This window comes from Phocoena sinus, chromosome 5 (genome assembly GCF_008692025.1).
Source record: "Phocoena sinus isolate mPhoSin1 chromosome 5, mPhoSin1.pri, whole genome shotgun sequence".
Lineage (NCBI taxonomy): Eukaryota > Metazoa > Chordata > Mammalia > Artiodactyla > Phocoenidae > Phocoena > Phocoena sinus.
In genome coordinates, this window is record NC_045767.1 from 70,931,934 (window position 1) to 70,947,094 (window position 15,161).

General features: G+C 36.6%; 1 protein-coding gene across 1 annotated transcript in view; it reads right to left on the reverse strand.

Annotated features, from left to right (window-relative positions):
• Positions 1-9,023: 9,023 nt before the first annotated feature.
• LOC116754418 (cytochrome c oxidase subunit 7B2, mitochondrial) overlaps positions 9,024-15,161 on the reverse strand; it is an 83,145-nt gene continuing 77,007 nt past the window's right edge. Inside the window, exon 2 of the mRNA XM_032633058.1 lies at positions 9,024-9,436. Coding sequence (XP_032488949.1) covers positions 9,132-9,377 — 246 coding nt within the window. The 5' untranslated portion in view covers positions 9,378-9,436 and the 3' untranslated portion in view covers positions 9,024-9,131. The remainder of the gene's footprint in view (positions 9,437-15,161) is intronic.

A 15,161-nucleotide genomic window follows, 5' to 3' on the forward strand; every position in this document is an offset into this window, starting at 1 on the left:
GATATAAATTTCAATTTTCTTGAAACTGCATTTTAGATCTCTCTCTTTAGCGCAGCCTTACTGTATCTAACCACAGACAAACTTAACAAGTTTATAAAGTTTAGCTCTGAAGAGAGATTTGGCTCAGTGACAGGGAGCTTTACAAAATGGTCAGTTCCAACTAATACAAATAAGGTGTGGCAGGTATTTGGGACTAATTCATAAAAGAAGATGCTTTTTGTTATTTTGCCACTCTCTTTCCCCCAGTCACTTCAAATTCTAATAATCCTATTCCACAGACTAGTTAATTATATTATATTCTGAGGAGATTCATAATGCAACCCAATAAATTATAAATTTTGAATGAGTAAAGTATTCAAAACATTTGTCTTAGTATATTCAGGCTGCTATAACAGAATCCCATAGACTGAGTAGCTTATAAACAAGAGCCATGTATTCTCTCACAGTTCTGGAGGCTGGGAAGTCCAAGATCAAGCTGCTTTCATATTCAGTGTCTGATGAGAGTCTGCTTCCTCATTTAAAGATGCTTCTTCTGGCTATGTTCTCACATGTCCGAAGGGCAAGTGGACTCTTTGGGATCTCTTTTATAAGGGCACTAATCCCGTTCATGAGGACTCTACCATCACGATCTAATCATCTCCCAAAGGCCCCACCTCAAATACCATCACACTGGGGATTAAGCTTCAACATGAATTTTGGAAGGATACAAACATTCACTCTATTGTAGCATTCTATTAATTAAACAACTATATAAATATGTGACATATAAGTAAAGACCAAGAAAATAATCTTGCTTAAACTTTTTATGTAATATTTCAGAAAAAGTAGTTGTAGTTGTGTACAATATAAAATTCCTCTTCATCCAACTGTCCTGGAATCTTCCTTTTAAGTGCTAGTAATAGCATTTTTGTTTCATTTTACAGAAACAACCATCCTAAATTTCTTCACTTCTTGGTAATAACTCAAGAATTGACTACCGAAGTTGGATAACATTTAGCAAATAAAGAAAACGCTATTTTTTCCTGTTGGTTTGATTCTTTAATTAGCCAAATTTTAATGCTGTTTGTTCCAACAAGGTGAAGTTAAATTATTATTTTTTTAAATTTACAGAATGATTCTCATGTTCAACAAATCATTCTATGTTATCACATTAGGAAAATAACAAGCATATTTCAAACTTATTTGTATTCCAGATATAATATTGTGAAAGTACATTGAAAATTAATTTTTACTTATATATGAAGTGGGTAGTTTCTTATAAGCTTAATTTATGAATAACTTTTTAAAAATAATTGTAAGGCCTGAAGTCTTACCCTATTCCACTGGAGATAACAGCTTTTATTGCTTTTCAGTATTCTTAGGGAGTAATTTTTACAGTTACTAGAACTGAAACAACTTCTTAGTATCACAATTTAGAGAATGTATGAAATAAACAAACTTTGGCAGGGTGGCATATGATCCTAACCAGCATTCTCATTAACACTGAGTGATGTAAAAATCACATAATGTCTTTATTACTACAGTCCTAAGAGTTAAAAACTCAGGTTCACAAATTATTTAGTAGGTAGGGGAAGTAGGTATATAGAGAAGAAGAAAGATATTGGAGTGAAGTTAAGGTTTTGCTAGCATATGCCCCTCATAAATATTAACATTTGAACGTGTTTCATCGAGAAAAAAAGGTGTGTGGTCAAATGCAATGCACTTGAAATTGTAACATAACTGAAAGCCTATATCTTAGCCTGAGGTAAGCAAAATTTTAAAATATAGCTCTTTAACATGCTTGAAGTAAATAAATTATAACATACTTGAGGTACATAAATTATCATACAGCTTATGAATATTTAGTTATTTCCTTAAAAACAGTTTGAGAAATTCTATAATCAATGAAATCACGTGTGTTTAAAATACTTTTATGAATATCCATGACTTCTTAATCCACAAAACATTAATGTTTCTATTGCTTACTTTCCTTATTTTTGGAAAAATAAAATTCTGAATACAGGCATAGAAGTTTGTTGTATATCATTCAGCATGGGTTGCAGCAGAGAAAGTTTAAAAGCTGCTTGATTTTAATATTGTTTCCGGGGTGATATAGTGGAGTCACATCATATATGTATTTAATTTAATCAGATTCAACTCTGTAGACTTGGAGACAAAGAGACAGGAACAGAGGAAAGGAAAATGGAAAGAGGTATGGGGAGAAATTAAGAGACTGTGATGCAGATACAGAATGACAGAGACAAAAAAAAAAAAAAGGAAAGATAGTGCATACAGGGCAGAACATTCCATTTCTTGTTCTGCTCCATAAGACTGTGTATTCTTGAGTGGTTCACTTTGCTCTCACAAAAGGACATGTCCTCACACTCTGTGCGGGGTGTATTGTACAATTATATTTGTCATGTGTATGTCTGGTAAACATATACTACTGTATCTATTCTTTATATAACAGAACACCACATTAAATGAATACAGAATTTTATGTGTAATTTAAGGTAATTTTGAAAATATGATTTTTACCTTATGGGCTTATTTTAGAGCCTACTCCTATAATATGATGAAGTCCCTTCCCCACCCCATTCATATGATCCAAGCTCCAAACAACAGTCTTAAAAATAAATTTTTGGAGATTATTCAAATTTTGAACTAGGGATAGTCTTTGTATTATCAAAGCTATATCATAGTCTAAGCCCTTGACAGTGACGTTCCTATTTAGTCTCTTTCACCTAGAACAATAATATCTCTTAACCATTTATTAAAGGGCTGAAATTATAATCCTCAATCTCATCCTCATCTTCAGCAATACTTCCATCACTCATTTATTCATTTAACTAGATAAAATTTTATAACTGGGCTTCCCTGGTGGCACAGTGGTTGAGAGTCCGCCTGCCGATGTAGGGGACACGGGTTCGTGCCCCGGTCCGGGAAGATCCCACATGCCGCGGAGCGGCTGGGCCCGTGAGTCATGGCCGCCGAGCCTGCACGTCCGGAACCTGTGCTCCGCAGTGGGAGAGGCCACAGCAGTGAGAGGCCGGCGTACCACAAAAAAAAAAAAAAAAAAAAAAAAAAAAATTATAACTGCTTATTAAGCATTTACCTTAACTCATTAGCAAACAGAATCTGTAAGTCAGGTATTACATCCCTTAACTTTATGATTAAAAAATTGGGAGAGATGAGCCAGATAGCTAAGGGGCAGAGTTAGGTTTTGAATACAGATTTTTCTGAATTCAAAGTCCGTATGAGTTTAGAAAGTTGCCTTTAATGCAAAAATCTAGAAAGAACAATATTTAAATAGAGCGACAGAATATTGTTTTCAAAACTGTATTTTTATTTCTGTAGTTGGCATAATACTTACCATTTAAATGTTCTCATTTATGAAGCAGTTTTAAAACTCTTCTGAATGTATTATATAATAAAATATCCATATACTTTTTTTGTTGTTGTTGGTATATTTGTCAGACAGCCATCAGTTATGGTTGTGTGTCTGATTGGAAGATCTTTCATTTCAAGAAAATGTGATATGTTTCCATGGAGATCAGCTTGAGATAGCCCAGTGACGAACTTCTTAGCTATAATTTCACATTGGTTTCTATGGTTTCCAGATAGGGGAAGAAAATGAAGTTGCCAATTTTTTTGTAACATAAAAGGTTATTGGAAAATAAGAGATACTGCTCAAATTAATGTCATTCCCCCAGGAAAGCAACTGCTGTTACTGCAAAACATGAAAGATTTTATGATGTATGTCGTACATCTATGCCATTTACTATACTCATAACAAATGAGGAACTAACATAATACTTAAACAATTTCCAAATTTCACAGAAATTTCTCTTAAAAGGGGGAATTCTCTATTGAAATCTGTTTTAACAATGGCTGCTAATAACTAGCTTGCTATCTCCACTTCATTTTTCTTACAACTTTGAAGATGGCACACACTGCCTCTGTTAGATCAGTTAAGGACGTGAGTGAAAACTCTAACACAGAGATATCTCTTACTTTATTTTACACCTGAGACCAGAATTTATACAGTTTTTTTTTTTTTTGGATAGTTCTTGTCATTGTTATTAACTTATCTATAAGGTTGTGTCATGAAGCAAGAACTGGTAAACACTGGACCTCATATTCAAATCCCATTAAAGTGGCTGCACATAAATTAGGCTGATCAAACACACACCACCCTTTCAGTCCTATTCTCCGGCCTGACTCTTTAACTTACCAACCCTCCCAATAGTTGGCATGCAGCCACCCCAGTTATTTATCAATTTACCATCATCACATAGGATAAGATCAGGGTTGTCTTTTCTTAGAAAGCATGAAATATTCTAATGGAACAGTAGACCAAAAGCCAAGAGATGTGGATTCTATTTCTATCTTCATTTTTAGATGGCTTCCATGTCACTTAACCAACCCATGGCTAATCATGTGTATACATATATTGAATAGGATACATGACCAGCTTATGTACTCTACAGGATTACTATAAATTTCAAATGAGAAAAGCATTCAATCCTTCAACAACTATAAGAGCACATAGATATAGAAAGCTTTAATTATTCATTCTTCACTTATTATTCATACTTAAGCCCAGTACCAAAGTGTAGCCCTAGTAGCCCAGTTTTTCCAAGTAAAGGGGGAGTATGTGTCAAAATGAAGTTCTCCTCCTTTGCTGACAGCAAGCAAATGTATTCAGTAACTGCCAAGTAATATTTTCCTCATAATAATATATAATAATATAATTTTCCAAGAAGTGTATGAGGCACTATAAGAATTACATTATGACTGGAAATTTGATAACTTCATTCAAAAGTTAGTTTTAAGACACATGGAGAACAACAAAACAGCTTGTATTTGATGTTTTATGTATGATCAAATTGTAATAATCCAGTGAGAAAAGTCAGAAATAGCAGAAGATTCAATATCTCAATTTTCTTATAAGAAACCAGCAGTCACAAATTTTAATATAAAATAATTTATATATTTATGTGTATATACATTCCTAAAATAATTGTTTTTTTAAATATATATATGTATATATCTGTATAGACATATGTGTGTGTACATATCTATATCTATACAGATATACCCACGTATGCACACTCCACACACACACATACACACACTCGCACGCATGCGGGCACATGCTTACACATACATATATAAACCTAAAGAGGTAGGCTTTAATCCTCACTTCAAATCAGAAAATATTCAGGGCGAAGGTAAGAAAGAAAGAAATTGCCATTTTAAAATATAGTACTCATTGCATGCCTCATGCATTCCCTATATCTACTTCCTTGTTGATATACTCTCTTGATAATGTTTTTCACCCCCATGGTTTTCACAACAATCTAGATAGCTCCCTATCTTCTCTAGCTCCAGCTTGAATCCTTCTCCAGAACTTTCAACCTGTAAACTTGAAGAAAGACTAACAGACAGTGTAACTTGGAAGTAAAAGAACATATTCTAAAGCTTGACTCCAAGCTCCACTGTTTACAAGTTTTGTGTTTGGGAAGGTTTCATGTCACTTCAAACCTAGGATTGACAGGTTTGTAAACCATTTGACCAAGGAAGAAAGAATTCGGATCTGGTTCTACAAAATATGCTGGCCATATTTTGTAGAAGACAGCTTCAGTAATACAGCTTAATTCCAAATTGGCCCTGAGGAAGGGAAATCTTCCTGGTGGGCAGTACATGAAATAGTACACAGAGTTGTTGCTTGGCCAGAGGTACAACTGTATACCAAGCCATAGATGCCAGCTAATGGCTTGGCAGGCTGGGCAGGGAATTAGAAGGAACACTACTGGAAAACTGGTGACAAGCATGGGGATGGATTATGTGAACAGACTTCTCTAAATGAGCACAGAGTAGGAAGATATTCTGGTTCCATATAAATACTCACCAAAAGGATACTCAGCAGAGGAGTATCTTAATACTCTGGTGGACAAGATGACCCCTTCTTATGGCTCTCACTCTCTTTCTCAGCCACCCTGTGCTTTCACAATGGCTCAGAGACAAAGTGGTCATCACAGCAGGGATGGAGATTATGTGTGTGCTCAACAACGCGGACTTGCACTCATCAAGGTTAGTCTGGCTATAGTCACTGTTGAGTGCCCAATCTACCAAACGTACAGACCAACACTGCACCTCCATTGGCACTATTCCTTGGAGGAAGGAAGGGAATCATCAGTGCCAGGTTGATTTCATTAGACCATTTCCATCATGGAAAAGGCAATACTTTGTTTTCACTTTAATACACACTTAGTAACAATGTAGATTTACTTTCTCTCTCTGTGACTTTCCTGTGAATACCATCATCCATGAATTTACAAAATGTCTTAATTACTACCATGGTATGCAACACAGCACTGATTCTGACCAAGAAGCTTATGTTTTATAATAAAAAGCAAATAATGTATAGTAATGGGCTTATGCTTATGGGAGTCACTGATCTTACCATGCATCCCATCACTGATAAAATGGTACAATGGCCTTGTGAAGTGTTAGTGACTGCGACAGCTGGGTAACACCACCTTGCCAGGCTGAGGTAATGTCTTGTAAGATGTTGGACATCCTGTAAATAGCCAACAGATATGTAGTGCTATTTTCCTAGAGGTGAGATTTACAGGTCTGGGAATCAAGAGGTGGAGATCAGAGTGGCTTCTTCACAATTACCCCTAGCAACACACTAGAGAAGTATTTGTTTCCTGTCCCTATAACTTTGAGCTTTGCTGGTCTAGAAGTCTTAGGCTTTCATTAGAGATCACAGCAATGGTTCCATTAAACTGGAAGTTGAGAGTGCAACACTGCCATGGATAAAGGGTCTTTGTGATGTCCTCTTTTGGGGATAGGATTAGTTTTAAGAGAGAAAGTTGCATCATGTTAGGTGAAAGCCTATTTTTGCTACTGTCTTTTTTTGAAATATAGGTACAGTTAGGAAAGATGTGCACTGATGTCAAGTTGACAAGGGGTGGATTACTGTGGCTTTCTAAATGTCAACTTAGCCAGGCTTGAACTGCTTTTTCCAGAATTCCCTCCTCTCTATGGTTTCAGGTTAGGATTGGCCACAAGAGAGAATGCATGAGATAGGGATGGTGGACATGAACCAGCATCCATTTTACACTTGGAAGGCTGGTGTAGAACAGCAGCCCTGCGCTGCAGCAGCTTGTGTATGCTGCTACCGACCTTCCGGCTTGATTGATAAGAAACAGCACCTGGGCCTATAGCTACTTTAACTCCTACCAGTTCTTCTCCAGCTCTTCTGAGTCCTGAGCAAGGTGAATGTGTAGTTCCACAGAGAAGGGCACCAGCTTCTCCCATAAGTCATCCATGTCATCTTAGTTAAAGACAGTGAGAAACAGGCACAGGTTCCAGTTTACAGTCATGATCCCAGTGCATCCTTCTCAATTCCCATTGGCCCTGGCTCTCCCTTACTTCATGTTCAGTTTTCCTCCTTTACTGTGAACATATTTAGTACCAGATACAAAGGCAACAGTCTTGTAAAAACTTCTCTACTAGCTCTCACAGCTGTAAGTTTTAATTCCCAAAATCAATCCTATATTCTATACTATTCACACTGCTTCTGCCTCTCTGATTAAATCCTGACTGAGATAATTAGTATAAAGAATATACAAAAAAAATTCTACAAATGATTAAGACAAACAATTGAATAGAAAAATGGCAAAAGCAACAAATAAAAAGGTCAGGGCTTCCCTGGTGGCACAGTGGTTAAGAATCCACCTGCCAACACAGGGTCATGGGTTCGAGCCCTTCTCCGGGAGGATCCCACATGCCACAGAGCAGTTGCCTGTGTGCCACAACTACTGAGCCTGCACTCTAGAGCCTGCGAGCCACAACTACTGAGCCCACGTGCCTCAACTACTGAAGCCCGCATGCCTAGAGCCCATGCTCCACAACAAGAGAAGTCAACGCAATGAGAAGCCCACGCACCGCAATGAAGAGTAGCGCCCACTCTCCACAACTAGAGAAAGCCCACAAGCAGCAACGAGGACCCAAAGCAGCCAAAAATAAAATAAATTAATTAATCAAAAAAAAGAATGATTAAAAAAAAAAAAGAAAGGTCATATACACAAAAAACCCCAAAACACAAAAAGCTAACACAAGATGTTTGACCTGATCAGTAATCGGGGAAGCATAAATTAAAATATGAGCTATTGTTTCATGTTCATCAAAGTAGCAAATATTAAAGTGCATGAAAACTCTTAAGAGTGAGTTTGGACGTGGAACAAGAGGAGGTTGTACACATTGCTGGTGAGAATGTAACCACTTTGGGGAATAACTTAGCAATACTGATAAAGCTGAAAATGAGCATTCCCTAAGACCTATAAATTATACACCTAGGAACATGTCTTTTATCCAGAGAATAATGATATCTCTATATATTTGAGCTTGAGGAACAGTACACTTACCCTGAAGCTGATCATTCAGGAGTAGGAGGTGGTCTCCATTGCCAACTGTGATAAGTCACCCATAAGATAGTCCCAATTATCCTTGACTTGAGGCACTCATGTCCTTGTAAAATGGGGAGCCATGGTGTTTTGAAAAGAGGAGTGATATTACTAAACTAATTAAAAAAAAATTATCATTGTCACTGTTGTGCTTAAAAAAGATTGTGTGTGACTGCGGTGGGGGGGCGGGTTCAGGGCAGGCTTGACGATCATCAAGTGTAAAGGAAAGGAGACTGGCTAGAGAGTTTTTATAATAATCCCAGCAAAAGTATGGTGGTTCAGATCAGGGAAGGAAAGATAAAGGATGTGAAAAATGGTCAATTATGAATATGTTTTTAAGAAAGATTCAATAGGATTTGCCAAACAATTAAATTAATTTGTTAAGTACCTATGTGTGTATGTCCACTGAAAGATACCTAGCATAAATCATTAAGCCAGAAAAATGCATGCTTCATTAATTCTACTTTCAAATATTTATTATTCATAATCCCCTGTAATCTATACCCACTGCTACTGCCTTGCTTTCAGGCACTATAATCACTATTTTCAACAACTTTTTAATGTTTTCAAATGCATTTTATTTCTTCGATTATGCTATATTTCAATGCACAGCAGAGTATTTAAATGACAAGCTGACTTTCAGACACTTCTGTATTACAGTAACTGTGATGCTTACTCATCATTCCACTCTTTTGGGGTGGCTCTGCCAACAGGGGAGGGGTTCCATTCTATTCCAACCTGTGTGGCTGTAAACACCCACACAACAACACAGAAAGTGGTTCCACCGGCTAGTATAATATGACCATATTTGTCGTGAAAATCTGGTGAGTGTTTTGAGTGGCTCTGTCTTGCCCTAATTTGCTGAATGCTTCGAATCCTGAGGCTACTTAGTGCATTTCTGACCAAGGGAAACATCATGGAGGTATGACAGAACTGCAGTTGATTGAAGCTGCTGGTCTATTTCCTTGCAAAGAAACCTGCAAAAACAAAAGATAGGCGATGACATCTGACCTACGTTTAATTCTTCTCACTTTGAAGGTTTCACCCACACTACGTCTTGCAGTGTGGCCAGGCAGGTAAGTTTTGACATCATGATGTCTGGAGTTGAGTCTTAGCTCTGCCACTGATTAGCTATGTGAACTTGTGCAGTTAGTTAACCCACTGAATAGAGAAATTTTCCATCTTGCTGAACTCCACATGACTTACTTCTACAATAAATTTTGTGTTATCTAGGAGCCTTAAGCCTATTACCCAAAGAACTGAAGCTATAGATTCTAATAACCATATGAAAGCATAAAAAAAGAAAATTCAATGGCAAACTGAGACAACAATGTCCAGCTGATAAAATGGCTAAAATGCCAACATGCCCCACTACTCCAGTGACCTGCCTATGTCTACTATAAACTCTGGTTTCAGTCAGAATTACAAGGCATTCACAGGGTATGTCACACCACCTCCTCTTCTTCTTGCTCCTTTTCTCCATTCCTTTTAACCTCCTCCCCATTTCTCATTTCTACCAGTACTTCTTGCCTTGAACTTTCCTACAGATGAAATTCTACTTGCCTTTTAAATCCCAGTCTAAAAGCCACCGTTTCTGTGAAGTCCTTTCGAAACCTCCCTAGGCTGAATAAGCCAACTCTTCTCTGAGCTTCTACACTTTTATAACCCTTCTTTCACACCATGTGACATGATGCATTCGCTTTATCATTTTTAAAAACAATTTTTTTAGAGTAGTTTTAGGTTCACAACAATATTGAATGGAAAGCACAGAGTCTCCATATAATTCCTGACTCCATACATGCATGCCTTCTCCATTCTGTACCAGAGTAGCACATTTGTTACAATCAATGAACCTAATTACAGTCCTTTATCATATATGTCTTTTGCAAATGTTTTCTTCCAGCCTGTGGCTTGTCTTGTCATTCTCTTGAGGAATTATCTTTACATTCTCCTCCAATAGTCTGCAAAATCTTCAAGATCAAAAGATGTAATTTTGCATACACAATAGCTGACACAAAAGCAAAGAAAGAACATTTTTGAGCTAATCTGAAATATAAATGGACGTTGGTATCCTCATAAGAAGTTAAAACCAACTGAGAACAAGCCAAAAAAATCATGAAATCAGATGTACATGTCCATAATAGCCCTAATAATTCTTTTTTTTAAACAGGTAATTATACTGAACAAGAGATATAGAAGCAGAAACACATGGAGGAGTTCTTTTCTTCAATGTCTCTTCTCAGTGCAAGCTAGCAAACAGTGCTCAGTCTCTAGCAATGACATATGTTAACTGTGGCCCAAATGCAGGCAACATGGATACAAAAGGGCCTGAGGTCAGTACTTGTAAACTTATAACTGCTCACTGAGATTTGCTAACGCAAATGATTTTATTCCCAACTTAGAAAACCAGACCCTAAGGTTCTCTTTTATTTCCTACCAGATGGTAAAGTGGTACTTTTCGTGATTGTGACAAACAGGGCTAAAACAGAACCAAGTGCATTTCCTCTAAGGTTCCAAACATTCAAAGTTTTTTCCTGTTAGTCATGAATCTCTTCACCAAAAGGCACTACAGGTTTAATTTGAACTGAATTCAGAGAATTGGTTGAAAGTGAAATGGATCAGAGTATGACAGGTGCAGCCTTAATCCAATACAAAAGCACTTGTGCCACACATAGCTTTCAGTCTTTAGGAAGGCACAGAACCAGAGAATAATCTGTGATAATAGGGATCTCTTGTGGATCATCAACTCATGCCTGCTGCTTTATGACAAATTGGTTTCATTATTCCTATCCTTTCAATGTTAAGTTGAAGTTCAAATACTTTGTCTCTAGTGACAATGATGGCATCCCTTTGTAGATTAGTTCATCCTCTGGCTATTCCCATATCTGTGAACATTTTCTTTGCCATCTAAGTCTGAATTTGCTTGTACCAATGTATCCATTATTAAGAATTTTTTATTAGGAATGCCTTCTGTAGTACCTTTGATCTATTTTTGTTTATAAAACACATGTAAGAGCTAGGAACCTACTGATTAGAGAAATTTTCTATCTTGCTGAACTCCACATGACTTACTTCTACAATAAATTTTGTGTTATCTAGGAGCCTTAAGCCTATTACCCAAAGAACTGAAGCTATAGATTCTAATAACCATATGAAAGCATAAAAAAGGTAAATTCAATAATATAATCCAGGTAAAGAAAATGCTTCTCAAAGTGGATGCTTTCTGATGAAAACAACCTACAAAGAGAAGGAAGAACACAGATTTCTCTAATAAGAACAAAGCAGAGGTTCTCTCATGCCTGTGGCAATAAAAGAAAAGAAATATGTTCTGAATAAATATAAATAGTTAAAGGGAGCGAAGTAGCCTATGAGGATGAAAAGGAAAGACTGATTGTCTCATCTACTTTATACAGCAATGCTGAAGCTCAGTTCAGAAAAAATAATTAATACCGGACCTCAATCTAATGGTGATAGGGAGGTATACAGATTTGAAGCTTCACTGGTAATAATAATTTTAAATCACTAAAGTCCATAAAAAGAAGTAAAGCATAATGCAGGAAGGAAACTAATATTTATTATATATGCTTGTTTGCCAAACATCATGCCAGAATTTTGCACATCTGCAAAAAGAATGTGAGATGGTGATTATCTCCATTTTACACACAAGAACAAATGACAAGATGTGAACTCAAGTCCTATGATTCTAAATCCAGTGCATTTTTCAACTATGTCATGTTTTCTTAAAGTATATTCAATTCCAAGCATTGGAAACAAACAAACATACAAAGAAACAAAAAGCAATGTGGTTACCAGAGATGGGTCTTTAATTGAAAATGTTTCACTTCAGTTTACTATATATTTATGGAGTGACTACTGGCATGGCAGGGCCTGGTCTGGGAGCTATTGGTACCACCCCTACTCTTATGGTAGCTCATGGTACAGGGAGGGGATAGACAGAGCACTGTTATAAGGGAGGAGACAAGGCTACAGAAGAGCACAGGGTGCCCTTAATCCACAGAGGAGAGGTACATTTCAACCTGGGGTTCTAGGAATGGTTTTACAGGAAATGACACCTAGGTTAGATCTTGAAGGATGATTAAGAAACATAAAACACAAAACTGGTGGGAAAAAAAACGTAGACAAAGTAACACAAGCGAAAGCACAGACAGCTGAAATAGTATGGGGATAGGGCAGCCTGATGAGCTCAGTAACACTAAGTAATAAGTGCTGAAGCAGCAAATGCCCACAGATGAGCCTGGAGGGATGAGAAAAGGACCACAATGGACACTGAGGACTTCATATGCCTTGCTGTGGCATCTGGACTCGATTCTGTCAGTGTTTCCTGTTGTTGAGAAAACCATGCTCAAACTCAAAGCCTTTTATGTGAGTTAACAAAGAGAATTCTTAATTCTGTGATTTTTCCCTTCACAGTAATATAAAGAAATACAAGAAAATAATATTCAACTATTCTTTGTTGAATAGTTTGATTCATTTTTAATTTGAAAATTTGTTTTGGTTTCATAGTTGTGTTAAGCTTTAAGCATAAAGAGGATGAATTTGATTTTATGTTTACACATATATAAGTGATTTTATAATCAAATAATTTAAGATGATACAAGTTGAGATGAAATAATGTTTCCTCTTTAAAAAGATGCCATATGTATACCCAGAGAAAACCATAATTCAAAAAGACACATGCACCCCAATGTTCATTGCAGCACTATTTACAGTCGCCAGGACATGGAAGCAACCTAAATGCCCATCAACAGATGAATGGATAAAGAAGATGTGGCACATATATACAATGGAATATTAGCCATAAAAAGGAACGAAATTGAATCATTTGTAGAGACGTGGATGGATCTAGAGACTGTCATACAGAGTGAAGTAAGTCAGAAAGAGAAAAACAAATATCATATATTAACGCATATATGTGGAACCTAGAAAAATGGTACAGATGAACCAGTTTGCAGGGCAGAAATAGAGACATAGATGTAGAGAACAAATGTATGGACACCAAGGGGGGAAAGCGGGGTGGTGGTGGTGGGATGAATTGGGCGATTGGGATTGACATGTATACACTGATGTATATAAAATGGATAACTAGTAAGAACCTGCTGTATAAAAAAATAAATAAAATAAAATTCAAAAAAAAAAGATGGCATATGTAATCCACATTTGAGAAACATTCTTATAGGTGAGGAGAAATTACTGATTGGTTTAATCAGGAAAAGGCTAAGGTGGGAAAAAATCTGGAGGAAAAAATTAAGTGTTTATTTCAATGGTTTATTAAAAAGATGATGAGGATCTGAATTAAGTACTGATAACAGACAGAGAGGAGACAGAATTGAGAAATATTAGGAAAAGAAAATCATACTGATTTGGAAAATAAGTTACTCTAAGTAAATTGTGTATTCTATTCACTTAGCCTCTGCATTAAGATTATGACCAAAACTCTGTCTCAATTTCTGTTAAAAATCAGCAGACATTGACACTGTAGCTTTTAGCTGATCCCAGGGAATTAGAGTTTGGGTGATTTAGATACAGAATGCAGAAAGGTCAAAGGAGACGTAATTGAGGTGTGCTAGGAATGACAGGTCTAGATACGTGAGTAGAAGAAAGAGGAGGAATCCTTAAAAGATTTACTGTATGGTCCTAAGGAGGGAAAAAAAAATTTCATCCAGTCTAAGTATAGTCTAACATGGATCAATAAATGACCTGCTTAGCTATGATATAAGGCTTTCTATCTAATTTCAGGAAGAAAATTGGAAACTGTGTCCTACTCCTCAAATGTGTTCAGATAGTACTGTTAAGTATCTCACAGGGAGATAATGCTCAAGAAGCAATCAATACCGAGCTTTCCCAACCTGGACACTATTGATATTGTGGTCCAAGCAATTCTTTGTTGTGGGTGGATGTCCTGTGCATTGCAGGGGGTTTAGTAGCATCCCTTCCTCTATACACTACATACCAGTAGTACTTCTTTCTCTTTAGTTGTGACACCAAAAATCTATCTCCAGACATTGCCAAATGTCACTTGTGGAGCAAAATCATTCCCTGTTGTGTACAGAGAATTCCACTGTCATATACAGAGCAAAGTGTCTCATCACTTCTCCCACAATCTTCTAAATAGCATTGTTCTATTCAATACAGAAGGCTTAAATTCTAAGAAAATACATTCCCTACTATGGGATGCATGAAGGTTGCCCAACAATATTTTTTTTCCTGAACTAATCTCAATTTTTCAAAATTTTTGTGCAGTATAACTTAGATGAATCACTTTATCTAGGCATCTGCTTCCTCAACCATAAAATTAAAAAAGTGGAACTAATTTAGCTTTTCCCAAACCTGCCTGATCCTAAGAGTTATTTGGACTCTTTGTTACAAAATGTAGATTCCTGGGCTCCATGTCAAATGTATTGTAACAGAGTATCCAGGGGAGTAGCCTGAGAATCTATATTTTTTTAAACAAGTTCTCAGGAGAGTCTTGTCATCAGACAAGTTTATGGAACACTGAATCAGATAATCTCTAAGGTCCTATCCAGCTCTAATACTCTAGACCTTTCAAAGAGAAAAACATTTTAGGAAGACCATTTATTCTTTTAGGCCACTGAAAGAGTACAGTAGTAATTGAATTCACCACCATGGTAATTTAGAAAGCAGTACCCGAGTAACCTGAAAGAGTTATAGGGACCCCCTGGG